The sequence below is a fragment of the Trematomus bernacchii genome, unplaced genomic scaffold (assembly GCF_902827165.1).
Source record: "Trematomus bernacchii unplaced genomic scaffold, fTreBer1.1, whole genome shotgun sequence".
Taxonomy (NCBI): domain Eukaryota; kingdom Metazoa; phylum Chordata; class Actinopteri; order Perciformes; family Nototheniidae; genus Trematomus; species Trematomus bernacchii.
In genome coordinates this window covers 484,851-512,124 of record NW_022987683.1, presented here as the reverse complement: position 1 = coordinate 512,124, position 27,274 = coordinate 484,851, and the positions used below count along the sequence as shown (strand labels likewise).

At 39.7% G+C, this 27,274-nt stretch overlaps 1 protein-coding gene across 1 annotated transcript in view; it reads left to right on the top strand.

The window, feature by feature from the left end:
- The window catches only part of nlgn2a (neuroligin 2a), a 191,532-nt gene that overhangs the window by 93,043 nt on the left and 71,215 nt on the right, over positions 1–27,274 (top strand). The window contains exon 3 of the mRNA XM_034136426.1: positions 7,283–7,336. Coding sequence (XP_033992317.1) covers positions 7,283–7,336 — 54 coding nt within the window. The remainder of the gene's footprint in view (positions 1–7,282; positions 7,337–27,274) is intronic.

Genomic DNA, 27,274 nt, shown 5'->3' with positions numbered 1-27,274 from the left:
TGCTGTCAAAAACTGTATGTTGCATTTAGAAAAAAAGCCAGTGTATCAGTATGTACATACATCAACTACAGTGCACAGTCAGCTTTTACTACAGAGTCCTTCCGCAGCATAAATCATCGGACCATGTAGAAATGTTTCCAATCTTCTATTGTTCCATTTTAGAGAGCCTCTGTTTTCCTATTCACTCAAAGCAACAACATCCATGTTTGAAAAGCGAAGCCAGTGCGGAAATTATTTAAACCCTGCTTCAAAAAGCGAAATGAGTGTTTGGGTTCAAAAATAAGTCTGATTGTATCGAGGTCTATGGGAAAAGCACCCTACTTCACGCCCAGTGTCAACATCCAAGGTTTTAAAAGCAAAGCTAGTGTGGAATGAATTCAAATCTGCGTCATTTAAAAAAGCGAATTTGGCCTGTGGTTGCAAACAAGAGTGAGATTGTATGGAAGCCTACGAGAAAACCACCCTACTTCACACCTAGCTGCAACATCCATATCTAAAGAACGAAGAATGTGTGGAATTGATTTGAACCTGCATTATTTAAATAATGTTTATGGCAAAATCACCCTATGTTTAAATACCTCCGTAAACATTTTCCTTTATTCATTTTCTTATTATTTTTGGCTCCCCAAACACATTTCTAATTCACAGTTTTTGCAGCTAGCAGCAAAGATTTTATTTCGTACGGTTGATGCTTCAAAAATAACCCTTTTGGAGTTCAGATATAAATACATCGAATATATTTGCAGAAACCTTCTACATATTTATTTTATCCTTTTTTTGATGTGCATATCCTCTCCCGAGAAGAATGTAGAATGAGATTAAAGCCTGCCAGCTCAGCCACAACATCTACTGCTTATAACAACAACACAAGGATGGAATGAAAGCAGAACTGAATTTGAGACGGGCAGCAGAATCCCGGAGCTTCACCGCAGTCCCGTTGTCTATATTTGTACCCCACAAAAGTGCGGTTCATACAGCCGTCAGTTATTTATTCTAGTGTTAACTTCAGGTAGACTGCTGGGACAGTGTCATGTCCTTGTCCTGTAACTTTAAAAAACCCAAACAGCCCATTATTCACCTAACGCTGCTACAGGCAAGGTTGCTGAGCATTGAGTGAGATGGACAGGCCAGAAGCAGAAGAGCCCCCCTAGTCCTCCTCAGTCAAGGTCTTGTGACTCAACAGCATCAGAAAGAAAGCCACACTGCTGAATCATTTTAATGACCACAACAGAAAGACACAGTGTGTGTACAAGGGCACATGTTGAATTGTCTATCTATGAAGGGCCCCCATTTTGTACTAAGGGGTTTTAGTGCATGTAAATGGGCTGGAAAGGCTAAAATCCCAAAGTTCTGCCTAGAGGGAGTTTCATTATTTGAATCCACATTACTGCCCTCCACATGTTGCGATTATAATATCTTTGCCAATATTTGAGGGCATTATCAATGGAAAATATATGAAAATAATATATTTTTAGAGGACCTCTGCCAAACAAGAACTTTTCATTTTATTTGTAGAATAATATGTGTAGGCCAAGACCTTAGAACTGCAGCATAATACATTCAGAAATATATTTTTTAATATTTTGCCTTGAACTTGAAAGTTGCACTTACTGCGATTGCACTTATTTAGATGTGTATATACAACTTTGATTAGTTGTGGAGTACTAGTAATTATGTCCTTTTTATATTATTACACAGCCTTAATGATATTTTGATTGGTCAATTATTGTAGTCCATGGCGTTTTAGCACACCACTGCAATGCATAACAATCATTTTTAGTGAAGTAAAGGTAAAACACTAGTCTGGTAAGTTCAAACATCAATTTACGGTATCGAGCCTTTGAAACCAGAAAAATAACATATAAATGTGATATCAACTCTCATATCATGATATGGATATAATAGTCATGTATTTCCCTTGCCCTTTGTGAAATGATTGATCGATTAACTTAGTAGCAGTTCAATGAGCGGGATAATATTCTGCAGCAGATCATTGTTCCGAAATGCACCCTATATTTTCCTTTTACAATCATGTCTGTAGCTTTTTAGCTTTTCAAATAGTTTGTTTTTTGATATTTTCTAATAAATATGCACATGTAATAGAGAGAAGTGAATAGAGGCTTAATGGTACGAGAGCAACAGCACACTAATTGCGACAGGGTGACTAATGACGACCATAAAAATCCATTTAGAGTATTTTTCAGTGAAAGCCTATTTTAGATGCCACTCATGTGGAAATGGGCTTCACAGTGGTTTGTAGTGTAGTCGCAGCTTACTCATCCTCAACCTGCACACACACACACACACACACACACACACACACACACACACACACACACACACACACACACACACACACACACACACACACACACATACACATACACATACACATACACACACACACACACACACACCACCAGTTTGGTGGTGTGTGTTAGTGAAGCAGAAGATAGTCAGTGTAGTCTGCCTGCTTGATTGTCTGTACATTTAAGTACTGTATCTCACACCAGAACATCTACTTACAAAGCGTGCAGTTGAGAATGTGTGTGTGGGTGAGCGACACTCAGTCACATCTCACTTATCCCAGTTACTCATACGCAGCCTACTCTACCGTACACACACTTCGGCACAAATCTTATTGAGTTATTCGCTGCATTTCGGCTGCAGTATTTTAGCCCTAGGACAATGACAATGTCCCCATCGCTTCTCTCACACACTCACACGCACGCAGTCCTTTGTACAAGCGCCCATCATTCATGGTCCACGCTCACTCACAAGCTGTCACACACACTTCCATTTCCCCGTAGATCATGCCGGACTGGCACACATTGCTTAAATGAGCTACTCAACACCTACTTACTCTTGTGCCTGCACACACGCTCGTATCCATAAACACAAAGGAATAAGCCTTTTGTTTTCCAAAAGGCCTACTGTCTGCCTTAAATCACAGTACCAAATGATATCAGTGAAATGCTGACTTAGATGCTTCAAAAAAGTACATATGCATACTGTATTCTGTGCAATGCTACATTGCTACATCTTAGCCTAAACAATATATTGCATATGGTAGGCTGAGGAGATTTTGAAAGACTATTTTAATATTATAAAGGAGATTATATATAAAATATATATGCAAAAAATAAATAAGGAATAATCTGAGCTCTTCTGCCTTCCCTTACATAAGAGTAGTTCTTCATAGAAAAAATAATAATTATCAAAATCAAAGTCCCAAATGTTTTATTTGTCCCACAGGAAGTTGAATTTCCGGCATCACAGCAGCAAAGGTACGGTGCAGATTCAAGTAGAAAGAGTAGATTTACATATTATATAAAAAGGCAGTAACACGTTTATAATACTACGGGAAAAAAACGATAATTACACCATGGTAAAATATCAAGTAGCAGTATATTTAAAAAGTGACCATGTAAAGAAAAACAAAAATAATTCTAAGAGTTTTAATAAAAGTTATCTTAAAAAATACGGTCAATAATCAAAATAATAACAAAAAAACGTACCGGAAAAGGATGTAAACATATAGGTTACGGAAAATATAAAAAAATATAATGAAAGAAAACATTTAAATCAGTGCTATAAATACCATTGTCAAAGATCACAAACTTATATTTCTATTGTAAAACTTAAAAGTGGGCCCTTTAGATATATAACTGTAAAATATAATACATTTGAAGAATAAAGACATAAATCAAAAGTACCTATTTCAATAAAAGGAAGTAGTCTCATAGTAGCCCAATGCAGCAATTCAGAAAGATGCTTTTTGTTGGTGATTACTCCATAGAAGCTCTCTCTCCACCATGTAGGTGAACTGGAACGCCCTCTGTTCTGAACATAGGCACTATATACCCTGTCTGTCTAGCCCTTGATGATCAGACACCGCTGACGGTTCAATAGCTGCATTCACACATCATACCACAAATATCGATCTCTTTAGTCTCTGTATCGTATTATTTCTTTCTGCTGACCCTTTGTGTATACGTCTTCCCCCCTGGTGCATTTCATTCAGTGTTGTATGACTGTTTTGCATGAATGAGCACTGGACGAGGATGTGTGTGTGTGGCCGTTGGGAGAAGAGGAGCCGAAGTGAAGCCTTATATAAGAGAGAGGGGGATCAAAGAATGAGTGTGTAGAGGACAGAGGGTGTAAGCAACTTAAGGTGGAAGATACTCTTAAGCAGCTCGTATGCATGTTTAGTAACAACATATGGAAAACTATATGCGTCATACAGTCTAAATATGGTGCTAAAAACAACAATATATGGTGCTTTATACCTCTTTTTGTACCGAAATGTCTACTCTGTGTGTATTATAACTGTATTTGCTGTTATTTGTCATCATCTACAGACAGGTGTGTGTGTGTGGAGGGGGGTCAATTGCACACTCTCTTATCTTCCGTGGCCCCCTTGATTGGAAATGTCCAGAAAAAGCAGCTATTTTTGTTCTCGCTCTGCTTGATTTACACCGCTCGGCTTCTACTCCACTCATTGCGAAAAAAAGACGTCAATCATGCTCAGTTTGTACTCTTTTTCTCAGCGTGGTGCCGGGCTCATAATGGTGGCTTGATTTCTGCTTTTCCCAATTTCCCCTCCCCCCGAAAAAAAGTGTTGTGATTTCTGGTTTCTTTGATGAGAAGGTTGCTATTTAGACCTTTTTATCACTTGAGAAACTTTTAAGTAAAAAGTTTGGACCTCAGTCAATAAAAAATGGTCCCTATAGTTATACACTGAACAATCTGTAGAGAGCTAGAAGATTCAAGATTCAAGGCTTTATTGTCATTTGTACATTAGCTACAGTGTAGATATGACAATGAAAAACTTAGGTCAAGACGTTTTGAAGGTGGACCTTGAGCTTAACATCTCCTGTTTGCAAGGTCAAGAGTTACTCACCGTTTTTCCTGATTAATTATAAGGTGGTAAATGCATAAATGACTGAAAAGATATCTGTAAAATTCAAAGAAATACTGAAAAATACCATACATGTCTCAATCTTTAGCCTCTAAGATTTTCAATGTTTGCTTTCAGGAGATAATAATTCACAATATGTATACTTTGTTTCAGCTTCCATGTTGTCACTGCTAGATATTGTAAACCTCAACCTTTAAGTCTTACACTTTACTTTTCTGTTTAAACGCTTTCTATCAAAATGCAATTTTTTTGTTAAATGTTGATTGCAATGTCGCTCTGTCATCGGTCAAATACTTTACCACAGACTGAAACATTTCATATATCTGATGCTGTGAAATGAGGTGCAGACAGATATTCATGGTCTACAGAAAACGTCTCATGACGTTGATGTTTCCGCCCATTTTTTCACCAGTGCCACAATCATGTCAATTGTATCATTTATTTGATTCAATTTCCACATTTACTCAAAAAGTCCCAAACAAACATTCATTGTTCCCAGACTATAACTTTGCTATAGGGCCACAAGCAGGTTGACAACAATTACATATCCATCTGTCGCAGCCGTTTTTTGTGTTCAATGCTAATTAGCATGCTAACACACTAAACAAAGTGTTGTTCCGTATGCCTACCAGCTACCAAAACCTCCTCCATTTTGGCAAGAATGTTAAACATCCTGGATTGGAAAGCCTCACCAATGTGTTATAATACATTTTCTACTCAAGGCATTTGGTTAAACCATTAAGTCACTTATTCATCTGATAAGTGGAGAGGGTGGTTCTGCGGAAAATTGTCAAAACACTGATCGATCTGAAGGAAGTTCCTGCTTTTCATGATTCCTAATCGAAAACACCAAATCCTTCCTCATGGTCGCTTTCTAGCTTTTTTCCAGAACTTTAAACCTGGGTTGTTTTCTTCACGTCTTCAATTGTATCCTGATTGTGTATTCTCTGACTTACTCTAACATTTTGTTGTGTCATTTTTCTCTCAAGGATGTAGCATTTCCAACACAAAAAATGAAATTCAAAGTCATAACATTGATGTAATTCACCTTACAACACCCTTTCGAGGTGGTAACCTGTTCCAAAATGTCACTTAGTGTTGGGTTACACAAGTGTTTATTTTCACAGATTTAACTGAATAACATTCTGTGCCAAACTTCCCAAAGTGGGTGAAAGCAATAAAAAGGTGAAAAGTACTTTTACCGAAAACACTTTTCACCTTTGTATTGCTCCTGAGGTGAAGAAGGTTTACTGTGACATCTGGCAACGGTGTATTTTTTCCTTAAGAACCTCACTACCTGATAATGAATCCCATGAGAAGTGTGACAGTCAGGTTCCTTGAATGTAACGCGAGTCATCATCAACAAATAAAAGAAAAGAGATGGATGAGGGAGAAAAACAGGATATTTCTCTCTTGATTTCCCCTCTCTGTGCTCTTTCTCTCCTTCTTCCCCTCTTTCTCCATCCCACTCTTTTAAATTACCAACAAACAAAAAAACAGCCAGTGGGAAGATGTGGATAAAATTACATTCACCTTTTACCTGCACTCCTCTGCGCAATTAGCGTCACGCTTACTTGTCATTTCAAATTGACACACTGCTGTTGTGCTATGTAATTATTTACCCGCCTGGGGGAAATGACAAACACACATGCACACACACACACTTCAAAACAAAAAGCACCTGTGCCCTACTTATCTTGAATTGTGTTTAACATGTCTTTTACCGTTACAGGGTCAATAAAAGTGTCTGTGTTGTGTACAAAATGATTCATGTTGTTTAAATGCCCTTTAAAGTGTTCTGTGTTTTCGCTGCATTTAAGATTTTGGGGTTTGAGCATCAGGACCCACCGTTCTTCCTTTAGGTGTCCGCTTCTTTGCCTGTTCATTTTTCAAAAATCAAAGTTTTTCTGGTCATATGTTGGGAGAAAAAAAGGCAGGGTTCTGTTCTTCAATCCACAAAGGCCTTAGTACTCCACATTCCCCTTTTTCCCAACCTCACAACCGAAAACAAGGTTCAGGGAACAAACAAGGTTAAATGAGAGAGACAAAGGGGGACCTAAACAGAGGCAGCCATTTTCTTCTGCAGGGGGCGAGAAAGAAAAACAGCTTTCTTTGATCTTGTGTCTTTTCTTGTGATAAAACTGTGTCTGTGATGCCTTTTGTTTTTGCTTTTGTACTCTTTTTAAAAGGAAAAAACAGAAAAAAAACAAAAACAATAAGCAACCATGAACTCTTGCTGATTTGTCCTTTTTGCTCTTTCTTCTTTTCTTTTTTTGATATTCTTTTTTTTCCCGTTTTTGCCAGTAATCTTTTTTGAATTTTCTCTTTTCTCTTTTTCCCCCCTTTTTTTCTTAACCCTAGGTCCGCTCACAAAAAAACATGATGAATCTTCAATGAACAAGCCTCGAGACGAAGGTATTTTTGTTGCATGTTTTTCCTTTTTTCTTGTTTTGAAGTCTTTTTGGGGGATGTGTACACATAGAGTGGAGAACACACACACAAGTCAAACATCAGGTGGGACTTTTGGATATGAGATGCATACCGATGTGTTGGTGTAAGTGTATGTCCATTTGCAGTTTGAAAAAAAAAAGCTGTCTTTCCTATGAACATCATTAGCCTTGTGTAACCTCGGATGATCATAACAATGGAACCCAGACACCCTTCATTATAAAGTCATCCGTGGCATTTTCCAAAGATCCTCATAAAAAAAAAAAAAGCGTGCGCCTCGGACATCATCATCACCACTGTGCCCTTGAAAACACATTGGCCAACTAACAGCATTGTCCCGGCGCAACAAAGCACCCATTGAGACCAGCGTACACAATGAGGTGTATTATTATTGCGCCTCAATCCCCAGCTCAAGGATGAAATTGCTATTGAGTAAGGACCTACACAAATATTAGGCTAGCCTCATTCTGAGTCGGCAATGATAACATCAAATCAAGGAAGAAAAAAAAAAAGAGAGAATTGGGGTCATCCAAGGACGCTTGTGCCCTGCTTTGGAAGGTTTGGGTTTGCTACAATACAGAATTCACAGTTAATGTATCTCCTACCTGCAGCATACACACTGTGGAGGTGATTTTATCTGCTCCCCCCCCCCCCCCCCCCCCCCTACTTCTTCCCTTCTTGTTCTTTTGGACTTGTTCATTGGAGGAAAAAATATGATATTTTGATACATATTTCTCTTTATGCTATTTTGAGGGTTGTGCGAGGCGAGTATTTTTCTCGCTCCGTGATGCTCTTTGATTTGGGGTGTTTTTTGAAGTCGGGAGTCGGAGGAAGTTTGACATAAGGAGGATTTTTCTTGGTGATCAAACGGCGAGGCACAGACACAACTTTTCCAGCCGAAAGCAGTCGGCAAACACCAGGAAAAGTCGAGCCCGGGGAAAGATGCCTTTCCACCTTCCTTTAAGATATGTATTTCATCCCTCATCATGACCTGTGATTATCCTCATGTAATTGGGAAATCCCATTGCACTAACTCAGCAGCTGAGATAAAGGGGGGAAACTAGAGTCAGTCAGTGAACAGATAACAACATCCTACCAACACAGAAGATACAAAAATAGTAGATCTTGCTTCATAAAAACACAAAAACAAAACAAAAGCATTGTTAATAAAAAAGGCAGATCATTTTATCAGACTTTCTTCTATAGATTAGGTTCTGGAAATGACGTTGGATTACGTCCAATTAGTTGCGCTGCTATCATGGGCAGGATTTAAGAAATACTGTTCAACCATAACATTAAATAAATGCATGGGAAATCAACACAAACAAATGTAATCAGCCTGAAAAAATCAAAATATTCTCAAATGTTTCTGATTAAATGGATCTCCATATCCCTGCATTTAATCCTGGTAGATAAAGCCTGAATCCCTGACAGTATTTCAATATATTTTAAAGATTTTGCCTAAAAGGAGTCCAATTTAAAGTCCCCCTCCTTCAAAAACATGTTTGGATTATTATCACTTCAGAACACTTAACACTTTATATTTTCACATGTATCTGCTAAAGGAGGAGAGATTTTCTATTAGGATATTGGTAGAATTTGGATTTCTTGGTGAGAGAGAATAAGTAGATGTCATTTTAAAAACATTTGATAAGGTCACACGTTGTGGAAAATCGATATTAGACATAAATATGTCTTAAAACAGATCATTATTTGTAGTCTTCAAATAGTCCAAAACAGTATCAGGACCAGTATCCAAAACCTGCCACCTGCATGATGTAAACTCCTCTTTAGGTTGTTAAAATATCTTCAAACACGGAGGTAGTGAATACGTTTCCTCATAGGTAGCTACAACCCTGCAAAGGTCTACTAGTCGACATTGGGTTAAGCTGACAACAAATTGTGTATAAAGAGTGTACAGTATATCGATTGAAAAAAGAATTCTCCTTTAGATGCAATAAAGGTACATTATTACTCTATAAAGAAAGCCAAACTGGAACTGCTTGTGTGAAAAACAAGTAATCCAGCAGAATGGATAGCTGTTTGCACGTTGACCTTTTGGCTCCTACAAGCCTGGTGAAAATGATTCATACTCATAGTCTGTGCTGTGATACATGCAGTCTGATCAAAGCTGCCTGAAGCACGACCTGCACAATCCTCCTCCCTGAGGCGAGGCAATGTTAACTGTCAAAAGACGATGCAACGGTTTGAATTATTGCTGGCAATTAAATCCCAGTGTTAGAAACCAGATCGCAGAAAGTGTTATAGTCTTATAATAACAAGGCCAATCCCTCCTTCAGAAAATGATTTTCTAAACCAACAAAAAACATTCCGGACAATTTTCTAAATACCCGGCCAGATTCAATTTTTTATCACAGCAGTTCAATCAGTTTGTCCTCATTCTTTCAGCTGTGTATCAACAGCTTGTATCAAATTCGCCATGCTTTGAAGCAGTATACCAAGCAGGATCCTTTTCATGAGGTGATCTATTCAAGTGAAAAGCACACACTGTACACTCAAGAGGAGCAGCGAGGAATTAAAGCATCCTCCACCCGGTGAGATGTCTTTATTCAGCACTCTGCATCAGGTGTGAGAGAGCAAAGGATGCTGGGCCGCAGTGTTCAAAAAGATTGATAGGGCTTACAGCACAGCTCTGTGTACAGGGCGGTGTGTGTATGTGTGTGTGGAGAGGATTACAAATCAGAGCAAGATTGAGCTAAATCAAGAAAGAGACAGGGAGAGTGTGTTACTATTCGTGTGTGTGTGTCAGCTCTGATCAGAGACAACCCAGAGCCACCTGAGCCCCAGACCTGGAACATATTTCTGCCAGGGACAATGTCACCTCTCTCTGACACCCACACACACACACACACACACAGTAAAAATAAACAGGGCCACACGATACAAAAATGGACATGCCCATAAAAGGAAATGTCCAATCAAAACCTAATTGACAGACCCAGATGAAATACAGTTTATAGTATTACAATTTTACATTGCATAAATCCATTTAGTATAGGGATAAGCTAGGACTTCTTCATGTTGTATGATTTATATCTGAGGAGTACGGTGGCTGACAGGTGCAAACGCGCTACCACGGTCAAAAACATCTCCATTAGACGCTACAGTTTCAAGAACGATGCGAACGGAAACAAAAATGTGCCAAAACACATTCAAATGAAGAAACATCTTCACCAACTTGACAACACATGCGCAGGGTTTACTGAAAGCGCTGCATAAACCAAATGCTGTAAATACAATACGCTGCAAATAAAAGTCGCTGCAAGAAGCTCAAAACACAACAGAAATGGGGACATCAAAAAGTGATGCACACAGCTGGAACCGGAGTGCTTGATGTTTTGGGAATATAAAATCGACCTGTCGCTGCGACTGGAAACGTACCTAAAATGTAAGTTGTATTGGCTTATTTTAACAATGTGATCGCATGATTCCTTCAGGTATTATTGCAGATCTGCTGTAAGCTAGCTAGCTATGATAGCTAACCAAGTCCTTTCAAATATACTGACGATAGACGTATATTATGAAACCAGCTAAGAGTGCCGGCAGTGACAGTTGGCCAACTTTATAATGCCCAAACGTCAACAAGCTATTTGATCCCAGCTGTGTGATCCAATTTTAGTGTCCCTGTTTCCATTGTGTGTTGAGTTTTTTATTTGCAGCGTTTTGCAGTTATATCAAGTGGTAAACATGTTTCTTCATTTGCCTTATTAGGCTGCGATGGTTTCTTTCAACGGAAATGTTTCCGGCCGATGAAGCGTGTTTGCACTTGTTGGCCACCATAGAGAATAATAGAAACAACATTGGAGATTTACAAAAATAAATAATAATAATAATACATTTTATTTTTAGGCGCCTTTCATGACACCCAAGGGCACCGTACGATTTGTTAAAAAAGAAAAGAAAACGCTAATAGGCCACAGAACATGATAAAAACACAAACCGGAAATCATGGAGGAGACAATCAAGTGGACACAAATGAAACATATAATAGGGAGCACTACAGTGAGTAGGCAGATTTGAACAGGTGGGTTTTTAATTGGGATTTGAATATGGTGATTGTGTCAGACTGTCGGATGTGCAGGGGGAGGGAGTTCCAGAGTCTGGGAGCAGTGCAGCTAAAAGCCCGAGCACCCATGGTGACGAGGCGTGGGGTGGGGACGGTTAGCAGACCAGCAGAGGAGGAGCGGAGGGAGCGAGAGGGGGTGTACTCCTGAAGAAGGTCAGCCAGATAGGGGGGGGCAGGTTATGTAGGGCTTTGTAAGTGAGCATTAGGTTTTTGAAGTTGATACGGGATTGAACCGGGAGCCAGTGGAGTTGGATGAGGTTGGGGGTGATGTGTTCTGAGGCCTTGGTGCCGGTGATGATCCGGGCTGCAGAGTTCTGTATGATTTGTAGTTTATTGATGAGCTTGGTGGGTATGCCTGAGAGGATGGCGTTACAGTAGTCGATGCGGGACGTGACAAATGCATTGACCAGGACTTGAGTGTTTGATTGAGAAAGGGATGGGCGGAGTCTGGAGATGTTGCGTATGTGGAAGAAGGCAGTCCGGGTGATGTTATTTATGTGAGGTGAAAATGAGAGGGAGCTGTCCACGATAACACCAAGGCTCTTAACTTGGCCAGAGAAGGGAGTATCCATCAATGATGAGGTTGGAGGCAGGGGAGGATGAGGCTTTGGAGAGGGTAGTTTTGGTGCCAACCAGCAGGGCTTCGGTTTTGCTGCCGTTGAGTTTTAGGAAGTTCCTGCTCATCCAGCTCCTGATGTCCTGGAGGCAGTTGATGAGAGAGGTTGGGGGGTAGCAGTGTTTCCCCTACCATTGTCTTGGAGGGGCGCTGCGCCCCGCCAACGGAGCCCCGCGCCCCCCCTGAAATTCAAGGTGTTTAAAAAAAAAAAGAAGAAATTATAGTTTTTTTTATTTTATATATATATATAAAGCACCAAATTGCAACTAATCTATATCTACTGTCACTTTTCACATAGAACATGTGCTCTTTTATTAAATAAACTAAACGCTTTCATTTTAAGTTGTGAGTTCAGTGTTTTTGACCCTAAGAAACACTGATGCATTAATCAATAACAATAATTAAAAAAAAAAATTCTGTCTGTGAGGTAGGATGAAAACCATGAGGAGTTGGAATAGTTGGAAAACAATCAAATAGAACAAAATGACATAGATATTATTAGTTTACATAGAGCAAAGCGGTTTGATTCAATCCCCTCAACTTTATTAGAGGAAAAGATGAGATAGTAGAGTTATATAAGGTTATTTCCGAGGCAAACACTATGCGGTACTTTATTCGATTCTGGTGCAAGGAACTTATTCATTCAAATTACAAATAAAGTAAAACAGATACATAAGGAAACAGAGACTGAAACAAAAGACTCTGTAAAACAGTATATTGTAATCTGTGTAATATAGTAAAGATGATTTCTTTCATTATCCTTATTGATTAAAAAAAAAATGCCATCCCTGTATTTGAAACATCAAGCGTGGAAATGATGTTAGGGATCGAACAGGCCTTGGCTTTTTCCCAATAACGTAGTCAATTTTCTCCATGACCAATGATGATAAGAATATGAACCATCCAAGTGGCTATTTAATTACAGTACAGTATTGGACATCATTAATCAAACAGCAGTGAAAGGTTTCAATTTACACTCAATTAATCAGCTCTCATAATAATGTAGACTGCAGATTTTCAATTTTTATAACAAACACGTGAACTGAATTGGTAGGGTATAAGTCCATTGATCAAACGGACCTACTTCTATTTCTTTAATACAAATTAAAAGACTATTAATGCTATAGAATACTGCCTTTCATGGGAACAAGCTGTACTATTGCCAGCAGCTCCTCGCACTTTCTTCAGACAGAAATGTAATAATATGTAATGAATTTCACTCTTACAAACATGTAGGTGACATGTATTATTAGGATTTCTAGGCTAATGCAGTAAAGTATACGTTTTTTTATTTTATTATTGCGGTCAGGACGCTGCTAGATCCCAATAAGGCAGTAATTAAAAAAGTTAAATTATGGCATATGTTTATGCGTATAACAAAATTCCACTTATTATTGCGAAATGATACTTTTTAATAGTAAAAAAAACGGATTAAAACCAGAGATTTTGACCTGTTATTAGTCTCAGATTGATTCACAGGTCATTTTAATGAATAGCTTAAAGGGGACCTATCATGCAAAATGCACTTTTGTACGTCTTTTATACATGAATATGTGTCCCCGGTGTTCCAGGGAACTCACCAAGTGTCAGAAAACACAACCCTCTCTATTTTCCTCCATACCCAAATCTCTAAAAAAGGGGCTGCAACGGATCTGATAAAAACTGATCCAGATTTGAACACTGTCCTGACGTCAGGACGGTGGCGCTACGGCTATTGGGCCAACTCCACCAATCAGGAGGAGACAGCCACGGCCATTGCCGTTCGAAAGCGCTGGATAGGCTGTAGTACATATGCCAGGCCTGTAGATGGTGCTGTTCTCACTGAATCAGCCCTTGCTAAAACAGAGCTAAAATATTTCAAATTGAGCGAAATGAGGCATGGCTAAAATGCATGATCTGTTTGGTATTTTGAAAAAAAAAAAGTATAAATATGCCTTTTATAGGTATGGTCCTACACTATATTATTCAAATATAGCATGATAGGTCCACTTTAAGATGAGAAAACAACAAATAAAATGTTCTGAGTTCTTAAAGCTGCATTAATTGATTTGTTGGCCACCAGGGGGCAGCAGAACAAGCTGCCTACACATATCATTATATCAAAATGTTGTTGTCGCAGACACATTAAAACTAGAGATGGGTGAGTCCTGATTCATCCGGATCATTAACCCGGATCCTAGTTATGAGCTGGTCGTGATGAGTCTCCCCTCTCGATTAACCCGAGTCCTTTGAGTCCTACACCTGGTGACGTACAAATTAAAACTATAAATTGCATCACTCACTACTCTCCTTATAACATGTAAAATCACATTACAACGTACCCCAGTCCATCTGCCTAGCCTTTAGCAAGTAGGATAGCTGCCAGAAGTTATCGTTTGGCTCAGGGGAGTGGACGCGGATCATTACATTACATTACATTTAGCTGACGCTTTTATCCAAAGCGACTTACAATAAGTGCATTCGACCAGGAAGATACAAACTTGAAGAAAACAGAATCATATAAGTACATCAGGTTTCAAAGAGCCAAAACATTTCAAGTGCTACTCAACTGGCTTTAGATAAGCCAGTCCTTTATTAGTATATAAGTGCTTTGTTAGAAATGATTTGTTAGTAATTCTATCGCTCGAAGTGGAGTCGAAACAGTGAAACTTCCTGCAGACTCGTGCGGATTCAGAGCCGTAACCGTAGCAGATCCAGAGATCCAGGCAGACTCATCATGGACGAGTCAACAGCAGACTCAGATTCGCAAATCCTGACTCACTGAATCAAGGGAACTTCCTTCACTTGCAGACTCGTGGGGACTCAGAGCCGTAACCGTATAGCAGATCCAGAGATCCAGACTCGTCATGCACGAGCATAGCCACGGGAACTGGGAATTCATTTTACTTGGGGGGTGCGGACAAAAGTGGGAAGAGATTTCAACAACAGTAACATGAAGTTTTTCAAATGTACACCATTCGCAGCCCCGCCTCCAGCACCCCTACTTCCCGCGGCTATTGTGCACGAGTCAACAGCAGACTCAGAGATTCGCAAATCCTGACTCACTGTGCAAAACATAGCAGACTCGTGCGGACTCAGAGCCGTAGCCATATAGCAGCAGATCCAGAGATCCAGCAGACTCGTCGTCATGCACGAGTCAACAGCAGACTCAGATTCGCCAAATCGCAAAATAACCCTTTTTTTTTTTTTTTTGAGTCAGAAGACTCAGAGTCCGTAAAAGGATCCGGATTTGCCATCTCTAATTAAAACACAACTGAGGTCACAGTTTGACTCCGAGCATCAGGAATAATAACTTGGCCTTGTATCCAAGTTGACAATTTATACTGTTCTTGTTTTAGCCTATTTCTTTCGTCACCAACAAATCAAACTTTTTAGCCGCTAAATGCTACGCTAACGACCACAAGCTAGCTCTTTTTTAAACTTCACGGCAACACTGTTTACAGACAATAAGTAAGATAATGATCTAAGACCTGCTGTATTTATTTTTATAGAAAAGTACAACATTGCCAGGGATTAAATACTATTTGTGTAACCTCTGTTTATGCCGTTTTAAAAAATACTTTGCGGTAAAAGTCAATTGCAGGATGCACATTTATATTCTATCAGTACATCATAACTGCTTTTAGCTACACACAGAATGAATTACGGTATGATGTTTCAAGGCACGGTTTTTAAGGTCAAATAAGTTCAGTGCAGCATAATGCAGTCTTTGAAACTAAAATATAAAAGGAGAATCTTTGCGGCATTGGACACAAAAGCCCTCAGCATTAATGTTACACAACCCTGCAATATAAAAGGAAAATAAGAACCATTGAAAATAAATGTCTCTACACACACACAAATACAACCTTATATTATATAACATCATATAAGAAGAAATACAAAAAAAACAGTCTAATCTTGACCCATTTCCTGCTGGTTTAAGTTACTAACTCAAATGACCATGTATTAATAAAACAACAATGACCAGGATTCGGTGTTAACAGCTCCATTTAGAAACGTCAGCATTCATTTTAGTTTCTCACAAGTCTTTATCTCATCCAGGATATTATAACCGGCATAAGCCGCAACCCTGAAACACAATGCGTGACTAAACGGCACGCAGGGTCTTTCAATTTATACTGACCAAGCACCGAAGCCTTGTTAAACGTTATCTATAAAAGTTACTGTCTCTGCTGACCGCTCGGAGAGAAACAATGGCTCTGTATCAAAGCGGCTGTTGATTAACTGCCTGTATCACCGGCTCTGTGGAAACTGGTCCACCCCCTGCTGGGTGAGCGGGCACAGTTTACTGAATCAGTTTTAAATGAATGTGTCTCTTAGTGGAATATGGCTGACAAATGGCTACAGTATTACCCAGAAAAACAGTTTTGACTGCTCGTGATTGAAATCTGAGGGAAGAAAAATGGACACGGAGACATGAAGGGGGCATTAGTGAGAGCGATGGCGGCTCCGGAGCAAGTCGATGCTTTGTGTTTGTTGATGGCGAGCTAGATGAAAGACGTCAGAGTGGCTTTATCACAGAGACACTTCAGCAAACATTATGAGACATCCAATGCTTTCCCCCGGACGGCTTGACGAGAAATAATAAGTCTCCGCTCTGTTTTTGTCTGCGCCAACATATTTTTCTCAATTCCCTCCTCTTTTTTTGCCTCTCCTCTCCTCCTTCCTGTCTTTCTGTATTATGCGCTGCTTCCACTGTGGCTATAACTCTGTTAACAGACGCTGGCCTGTGGGCAACGCAGCATCACTGCATATCGGCTTCTCTGTTCGTGCACTCAGATACACACATTCATTCTAAAACACTTCCTTTTATCGCAGTCCTCTCCCACACTCCCTTGTTTTGGGAAAAAGCACCATGCAAGGCTGGAGACTTGGCATATTTCCCCTTTTTAGTTTAATTAGGAGCATCCAGGGACTTGCTCTCCGGCTAAATCTTCACCATGGACACAGCCTAATATTCAATACACAAAAATACAACATTTGTAATAGAAATGGACGCAGAGGCCATGAGCAATCAGCAGTGAGAAATGTGCCAATGCCAACCATTCAATTTCTACGTCGTTATGTGCCGAGTACAAATTACTCTAAAAAGGAACTTGAAAGGTGGCACAGAGACATGAATGAGCAGCGTATTAAAGAACTCAAATGGAAATGGAAATAAAAACAGTTAAAGAGCAGAAAGAAGACTGAACATGTCACTATATGAAAATGTTAAATAAAAAACGTTAGCGTGACTGAAATAGCACAATGTAATCTTCTACAGGAACAGATCTGTCAAACCAACTTTATTTTAACATTACTACAGAGACTCAATCTCCTTCTTTCACTCCTCTCTCGCTAGGCCTGTCGTTTTTTTTTCCTGCCTTAGCTCCAATCCTCCCCATTACCTCGATTCTCGGCCCACGTCGTGTCAAGGTTGTGTCAATATTATGTCGAATACACCTACTCCATCGCTCCTGACAGATAGTATTTTATTGAGCTTGAAAACCTCCTTTGACAAGACAAAGAAAGTGAGGAGGAGGAGGGAGCCGAGGCAGGATGAGGGAAGGATGGAGATGAAAAGGTTTGGAAGGTACCGGGAGACGGAGCGGGACGAGGGGCCCAGAAAGAAAGTAAGAACGAGACGAGGAAAGAGAAGTAGTTGGCGCCTCGTCGCCTGTCAGTTAGCTTAGCGCTTGGGAAAAAAGCTTTTCACTTGGCTGGGTTTATTTCCATGTGTAATGGCTATAAGGGACTGAAGGGAAGCAACAGCGAAGGTTGGCTCGGCTCCGCTTCCACTCCTGGAACTCCGTGAATACCCCCATGCTGGCTTTGATTTCGGCCAGGAGCTGCCATGGGTTTATTTATTCCAAATCAATGAACTTTCAAAGTGTTCACTAAAAACAAAGTAAGTTTGGAAAATATAAAATTGTGTTGCAGTGAAGTCCTCCCACAAGGAAGATCAGCAATATAAACATAGCACTGCAGGAATATGCTCCAGGAAAATAGTGGTGAAGCATGACTTTGGAAGCTAATGCACATTTAAGCATACTGCAAATGGTATAATATTACAGATTTTGATATAGTGAAATGGATAACCAGTACCTTAAGCACTGTGTTGCTGGTGCTTAAATAAGAAATACATGTAAAGGTTTTATTTTTAAAAGAAATTAAACCTGTAATTGTCTCTTTTATTCCACAAAAACTAATTCCAGTGTGAATGAAACTGATACATTAGATATTTGCATCTGTTTCTCCTAGTAAATAACATTTGCAATATATATTTGTTCCTGCTCTTTGAATATAATATCCGTTTAAGTTTTTTAATGGATGTGTTTTGACACAGAATTAGGTGAAAAAAAATGGGAAATGTTTCAAAAGGTAAACCCTGACACTTTGTAGTATTTTATCCAAACCACGGAGTTGTCAATCGTGTCAAACTCTCATGAATGGTACACATAATCCTTTTAATTGAATTTAATTGAATTTAAAACAGGAAGTAATCGTTTAAACTTATCTTTGAAAAGACAGTATTGATTATTGCTGCTGTCTGAATTCCTTGATAATGTAAATGAATGTGTCTTTGACTGTGAATTAAACAGCTAGTTGAGGTTAATCAAAGTAAATAAAGTAATACATAGTCATCAAAGTGAAGCAGTTACACAAATAGGCCGTATCCACATCAACACCAGTAGCTTCATAGAATTATGTATACACTGCATGAATCCTAACTTAACCAGCTTTCAATAATGTCAAAAACTAAAATATATTAAAAAAACGCATAGGAAAACCTTTTGTTATAGTGATGTTATTTTAAAAAGAAATTGTTAAAAATATTCTTGGCACATAAACTTACTAGTATTTGGAAGGGATGCCAAAAAAGTCATTTTGGAGTCATTAAGGGGACAGATGTGATGACTACAGGTAGAACACTTCCCCTAGTCTTGTTGCAACACAATGTTTACCAGCGGGCATTTTGTTTTAGCTGCATGGATACAGGAGGAAAATAAGGATGTGTTGAATTTGAGTTGCTAAACCCAAATCGGAGCTGGAGGTCTGACAGCAAGAATTTGCAACTCCGCCATCAGATTAACTGTCAGGACAGACAAGACGAGATAAGTGGCTGCTGATAATCCATATCCCCCCCCCCCCCCCCCCCACCCCCCGGGGCGGCGTGCAGCACGAACAGGACGGTCTCCATGCATGTGAAAATGCTCTATTACGGATGAACGGCAGCACACACACACCCCGCGGTGAAACAAAAAGCCAAGCTCCTGGCAACACCTGCTGAGGCACGTCACGCTCACAACACCACAGCAGGAAGGACCAATTCCCTGTGCACATGGAGTTATGCTGGTACATGTTCTGCCCACTCTGACTAGTAGCCACGTCGGTGTTTTGTCTCTTTCTCACCTGAGTTGTACTGTTACTGTCAGAGCAGCATTCCAATTATGGAGCTATTGTTATGTATGAGATGGAGTTGCTAGAGGCTGATCTGACAGCAGAGCCTAATGGGAACACTGGTGTCTGAATGGATACGACAGCGGAGACTCTCTACACCTGATTTTATTTTCCCCTTCTCCTCACGCTACACTCACAAATAGAAAAATAATCATATAACTCGCCTGCTTCTTGCAACTGTTTCTCAGACCCCAGAAGAGACACCTTAACATGTATAGGCCTAGACGAAAATCAATGTTCAATCATACAAATGTGAAGAATGTAGTTTGTATTAATCTACTCGAGGTAGAACACACATTTGAGTCACATCTTGAATTTAAACAGAGGTGGAAGAAGTACTCAGATTATTTACTTAAGTAAACTAAGCATTACCACAGTGTAAACATACTCAGTTACAAGTAAAAGGGATGCATTCAATTGTTATTAACTAACATTATAAAATTAGCATTTAAATATACTTTAAGTACCGCAATTAAAAGTACCCACAATGCAAAATGGCACAAATAAGCACCATATATATTAAATGATTGTATTATAATGAGTGCCTTATTGTGTTCATCCCTTCAGTGTTGTACTAATTTAATATACTACTCAGTAGCTTAATATATAATAAGTAATTTCTTGATTTATATTGTGTATTAATAACCTAAATCTGCAAAGTAACTAGTAACTTAATACCTAAAATAACTGTAATGAGGTAAAAAGTACAACATTAGTAACAAAATGTGAAATGATTTGAAAAGTACAAGTAGCTACAGTTAAGTACAGTACTTGAGTAAATGTACTCAATTACTTTCCACCACTGAATTTATATGTTCCAAGACGGTTACACTTCCCTCGTCAGCGCTCTTTACGAGAATGTCAAAATTGCGGTGTGTTTTTTTTATGTACAAAGTAACTGCGAGTGTTATATACTGTATAGGTATTTGCCTCTGAAATGTAGCGAGTAGAAGTACTAACTACCATTACATGGAGATACTCACTTCCAGTATAAATATGTCAAAAAAGTACTTAATTACAATCCTTGATTAAATATACGTTGTTGATTTCCAATGCCGCACACAGCGATATCGGTGCATCTGTTCCCATGTGTGTTGAAATGTGTGGTTGTATGTAGAGAGTAGAGACCCCCTCTCTGTAGGATCCCAGCATGTGTCAATGATGCCCCGCAGCAACACACACACACACACACACACACACACACACACACACACACACACACACACACACACACACACACACACACACACATCGAGTCCCAATTAGTCCCCAGACACCCTGTGACAGCCCCATGCGGACACAACGTTCTAGGAGGGAGGGAAGTAACGAGGGCCGAGAGGGAGGGAGGTGCAGTGGGGATAATGGGAGGTTGCATGAGGACAGACGAGGAGGGAGATGAGGAGGAGCGGCCTTGATTATATGCATAGACATCCACCAGAGTGAAAATAGAAGAGGAAAGAAAACTGATGTACATACACTACAGGACACAAAGGATATCTTCAGAGCCTTTCATTGACATTCCTCGCACTTCCTTAGAGTAATAACCTGCAGCATGTGCAATATAAAAAAATCGATATTGCTACTTTCTTATGGGGGTACAAGTAATTTTACACAGGAGTGTTAAACCCAGGGCCAGTTTGTGTAGATTGTTTCCACACAAATACATCTTAACTCCAAGCCCACATTTATTCACAAATTGAGTTTTATTCTGGATGTAATCCTTTGTCTGTCCCTCTGTTAGAGCCACACTCCCAATTATCCAGGCCCACGTCACATGACTGCCCCACTTATCTGCACACCTGTTCCCACTTTCCTCATCAGCTCTGCAGTTACCTGACCTCACCCCAACCTGCATCTCATCCCCTCATCAGCCCCCCTCTGGCCCTTTCATTCCTTGCCAGACCCGAATAGTTTTTGATGTGATTTTGGCTTTGTAGCGTCCCTTACTTGGCCCCTTTACCCGGACTGCCTACCTTTTTAACCTGCCAGTAAGCCTATCTTATCTTATTCAATCAATTAGGTGATATCCCTACTTCCTGTTTTCCCCACATCTAATGTATTATGTTAGTATCCTCACTAGAGTATTTTATATCCTTGTGACGGGGGAAAAGGACCCAAAAAAAAAGCTGGGTAAACGAGTTTTGAAGAAATAGATTGTTTAGTTTTTAGCCCCAATAAGTAAGAGTAGTCCATCAAGAATTAGAGGTAAGGTGAGGTTTAAGCAATACATCAGAATCAGAAATCCAGATACAAAGGGAAAAGGAAAGTTAGTAGATGAACATATTGAATAAAGAGGAAGCAAACATTACAATCAAATCAAATACATGAATAATAAATTGCCACATCATAAAGAAAGGAAGTGAATATATTAAAAAGTGTATGCGGCACATAAGAAGTGCTATTGCACAACAGTAGAGTGATGGTCTCTCTTGGTTGGTGATCTTCTAAGGGCGTGTACAGATGATTTGTGTAGTGAGGAATAATAAGGAATATTTATATATATTGTTTCTAATGCAATTAGACGCTACTTTGATCACACATGTAACAAAAGAGATGTAAAATGGCAACCAGAGCCCAGTCTGCTCTGATTGGTTAGCTGGCCGGCTCTGTTGTGATCGACTGCTTAGAGATGTCCCGCCCCTTAGCCAATTACATACAATGTGTAGTAGCAATAGCCAATAGAAGCTTGAGTGTTACATAGCGATGTCACTATGTACTAGAAGTAACCTGGATATGTTTGAGTTAGCCGGTTGGCCCAATCCAAAACATACGCGCTCTCGCTAAACTGTACTACGACGCTGGTTATCAAGTGGATCGCTCAAGCCAGCCGTGTCCTATCTAGTTAGGTGCGCGTTCACATGAAAGGGGTGGTATTTGGAGCATTCGACCAATCACAAACACGGACAAGCGTACTGACAGCGCAGCGTCATACTTCCTGAATGAAAAGTGAACTTTAATATTAGTCAAATATGAAGAAGTTAAACTTTAAACATCCATGACTTAAACACTTTATCCAGGACAAAGCCACATAGCTGCACCTGCAAGGTGAATACAGCTGGTAAAAGAAAAAGTGTTTGAATGCGTACATTAACAGGTTTATGATATCACTGCCCCGTCCAAGACACGAGTGGATCTGACTTTAATTACATTTGACTCGAGTGTTTCGTCAACTTAATGTGTTGCTTAAAATAATACTTCTGCATACAGTATGTGACACTGTGAGTGTTGCACGGCCAGATACGGCTCAAGAAGCTGACTCAGATAAGGAAATATATGATACATTATGATGTGATATGATATGAATGATAATGGGACACATCTACGTCTGCACTCACAGTGCCGCGGACTGTACTTAATGTTACTCTGATCCGGTTACTTATGTCGTGGCAGATATTTAAGTAAGCTTTCTTAACGCTAATATTATAATAGTCAGATTGCTCTGAAGATGGGAGGGGATATTCTATTAATTTTCACGTTCACACAGTCAGTTGATTTTGGCCGGCCGTCTTTCCTGCAACGGCAGTTTTTCTGTATTTCCTCTATCCTGTAATATGAATTGATCGCTTTAAACTCCGCACACTGATTGGTCAGCAGGCGGTGCTTTCACTGAGTTGATCTCTTAGCCTGCCACCTAACCTGCTCCGGAGCAGGTTTGCCGCTCACCATAAGTTACCATGGAAATCTAGCCTGCTAAAAAGAGAACCAGCGTCGTAGGACCGGAAAGCCCGAGATTTCCCTGAAGTTAGCCGGCTAAGCGAAAATCCAGCTTCCTAGTACAGGCCTCTGCAGTCAGACGCTGGCACACAGATATGTTGTTTTTTTGTCAGAAAATTCATAAAGACTGGAGAGAAAGAAGGGAGGAAAGAAGGAAGAGGAAAGGGGGTCAACTGGAGTTCAAAAGGCTTACGGCTGAAAGAAAGAGACGTCCACAATGGAATAGAAGAAGACTGTTATGAGGCAGCAGTGGGAAAACAAGGACAATGCCTGTGTTTGTGTCCTCTTTGTCACCGTGACATTTTGGACGACAGAGGGGCTGTGTGTGTGTGTGTGTGTGTGTGTGTGTGTGTGTGTGTGTGTGTGTGTGTGTGTGTGTGTGTGTGTGTGTGTGTGTGTGTGTGTGTGTGTGTGTGTGTGTGTGGTGTGTGTGTGTGTGTGTGTGTGTGTGTGGTGTGTGTGTGTGTGTGTGTGTGTGTGTGTGTGTGTGTGTGTGTGTGTGTGTGTGTGTGTGTGTGTGTGTGTGTGTGTGTGTGTGTGTGTGTGTGTGTGTGTGTGTGTGTGTGTGTGTGTGTGTGTGTGTGTGTGTGTGTGTGTTCTCTTCCCCACCCACTCAATTTGTAGAATTGATCCACTCCCTAATAGTGAGCAAAACAAAAAGTCAGCCTAATCCAACCTCTATTTATAACACAGATGGGAGAGAAGAGGGGAGGGGGGGGGGGGGGGGGAGAGAGATATAATGCAACAGTGGAAGTGCTACAAAAAACCCTATGACAGCGAGATGAGGAAGAGATAGAGGAAGACAAATGGAGGCAGGAACAAAGATGGTTGCTAATAGACTCACAGCAACAGGCGAGCCAGTGTTTGAGATTAGCCAGAGATGAAAAGGAGAGCAGAGAAAATCTGAAAACAACAAGTGGAGGCCATGAAGAGTGAACGATAAAGAATGTGAGCAACAGGAAGGGTGATAGGAAGACTTGTAGGTGGCAAAAGTGAAAGAAGGACAGCGAGAGAAAAAATGTTTTTGGAGATTTTAGTGTCTAATAAGAGCATGTTCTTGGAAGGAAGGGTGTAGCGGCTATTCTTATTCCCAGTGGTCCAATATGACTCTCCCTCGCTCTGCTTTTGTTTTTACCTTGCCCACACTTAATCTTCCAAAGCAGGAAAGGAAAAACACAAAGGGTGCGGATGCTCCATGATAACTATTCGGCTACAGCATGGGTGTCCAAACTTTTTTCACCGAGGGCCACCTACAGAAAAATATACAAAGGGCTGGGCCACTCACTAGAGGTATATTGCCTCATAAATTCAGTTATAAGTTAGCAACATTAATCAAACGTAGGTACATTATGCCTGTGAGTGTTGGCAGCTCTAGTTTGGACACCCCTGGGCTACAGCTAATTGCTTGAAAAATAGCTTTTTTGTTTCTTTCTTGTTGTTGTTGACAGTATTTATGTGCCGTGATAATTGTTATACAGCCCTAGAAAGAAAGTGTAGATACTCCTGATTCCTTTTGAGCAGCAGTTGTTTGCTTGTTTCTCAGCTGGATGGGTTTGCTGGTCTGATATTCTAAAGCATATTGAGCTGTGAGATGGGTCTTTACCTGGCTGCTGCAGGCGGTGCAGTAGGTGTAGACGGAGAACAAACAGTACAGCAGTGAGGATCATCTCCACTCCACGCTGCTCCCCACAGCCCCGTGCTGTAAGCTCAGGCAGACGGTGAGAACAGAGGCAGCAGCAGTGCTGTTTGCTGACTGTGTACGTGTGTGTTTTCTCAGTCGTGCACCGACCAGTGTGGAGGGGATGGAGCTTCTAGGATTTGTGAGTGTTTCTTGTAGTTGATGATAACACATGATAAAAAAAAAATAGACTTGGAATATTTTCTAATTATGTGACAGATCAGATACATTTTCTCTCAGTGTGAAGCTTAATTTATTATTCATATTCTGCACCCTTTTTTTCGTGTTTTATGCTGATATGTAGTTGCGGATAAACATTAGGATTTATTTATATTATGTTTGTTTTTTCACTATTTGTATAAGTTGCCTGTCTGCATAGGATTGTGTCTGTGATCCAGACATTACCAATACGCCCATATTTCGAAAATATAAAATAATTGAAAAAAGATCATTCCAAACATGTTTCTTAAATATTTTTAAAATATTATTATTTATATTATATATCCTTATTTATTTATATACGGAAAGTTGATTGTATATATAAAAACATACTCATTTAATCCGATTAATAATGTAATTAAAATTGAGAAAATTATAAACTTTTTTTGAAAAACCTCAATAGAAGCTTTAAAATAAAAATAAAAATATTTAATACAGACACACATTACACACTATGTGTCTTGTCAGTGTATCTATTCCACTTAACATGATCATCCCATAAACCCTCAGATGAGCACATACCATATGTTGCATGCTGAGAATGGAAAGTACAAGCTGATGTATTTTATGCATAGACTCAGGGCCTACGGAGCAGAAGTTCATGTTATTGTTTTAACATGCAGTGTTGGAGAGCACCATAACATATGGTATCACTGCCACAGATCGCTCGCCTGGTACAGACTGCTATGAAATGATGGGGGTTAAAAAAACATCCATCTCTCTAAAACATATATGAGCTGTCCCTTATTAGACAGGCACATTGATCATTGATTATCTGATCCATCCCACATTCTCCACCCAGAATTCCAGCTCCTACCTTCTGGTACAAGATTCGGGGTTCCCAAGAGCAGGCTGAACCGCTATAAGCACTCACTCCTGCCTATATCCATTACACTTCTCAACACTCACATCACGTCATGTAATATACATGTAAATGTTGGCCATAAGGGTTGTGCAATAGGTCGCCATTGTCAGTAGGTGCGTCTTTGTATTGTGTATGTGAGATCGATGTATGAGTGATAGTATGTTAATGTCTTTTAATATTAACTATATGCTTGTTTACGTTCATGTATGTGGAACTGCAGGACACAGTCCATAACAAATGTCCTCACGGGGACAATAAAGTATATTGCATCGTATGTGTCAAATAATCTGTCAGAACAGGTTTTAATTGTGTTACAAAATGCAAATGTGATGCAAAAAGAGCTTAAGAATTCATGAATCTTTTACAAGGCACTATAATTGTTAATTATCTTTATATGATTATGCATGCTTCAATCAGGGTGTAAGTAAGTGGCTCACACTGGGACAGACACTTGAGAGAAAGCTTAGGATGCAGACACTCTCAATACTTCAGTTTTGTTTGCTTGGTTGTTCGGCTTTGGATTTTCTGAACACACATTTTGAAAATGCATTACTTTCTAGCAGCTGCCCCCCACCTTTGAGTGTAAAAGGTTGCTATGAGAACTTGAATGCACCATCAGGGAAGATGTTTTAAAGCATTACCTGCAATTGAGTCCATTTTCTATGCTTCAAGCATAAAAGTTTTCCAAAAAATAGGTCAAAGTGACATGATATTTATAACTTAGAATAACCTTAATAAAGCAAGTTTCCCATTGTTGTTAGTTGATGTTCACTCTGTATCGAGGTTATAACAGGACATACACACTTATCAGTCAATGTTAAATAGTTAAATCACGCAAAAACAGCGATATTGTGATAGGAAATACTCCTCAGAGAATGTCTTCTTTTACTTAAAGTAGACCTATCATGCTATATTTAAATGATATATTGTAGGGCCATACCTATATAAGGTATATTTATACGTTTCTGTTTTCAAAATACCAAACAGATCATGCATTTTAGCCATGCCTCATTTCGCTCTATGTGCTGTTTGCTGTCTACGGGGCTGATTCTGCTGACCACGCCCCCCTGCAGGAGAGGGGAGACGTGCTCTGATCAGCTGCTGGGCTGTCAGAAGAGGGGGAGAAAAAGAGATCTCCGTCCTCCGTGTTTTATTATATAGAGTCGTTATTCATTTGTTTTAAAGCTCAATAAATAACAAAGAAGACCTTTGACCGGCACTTTTCTAATTTTGTCTGGAAGATTTAAACTTTAACGGACATCTTGACCGGCGAAACAAACTGA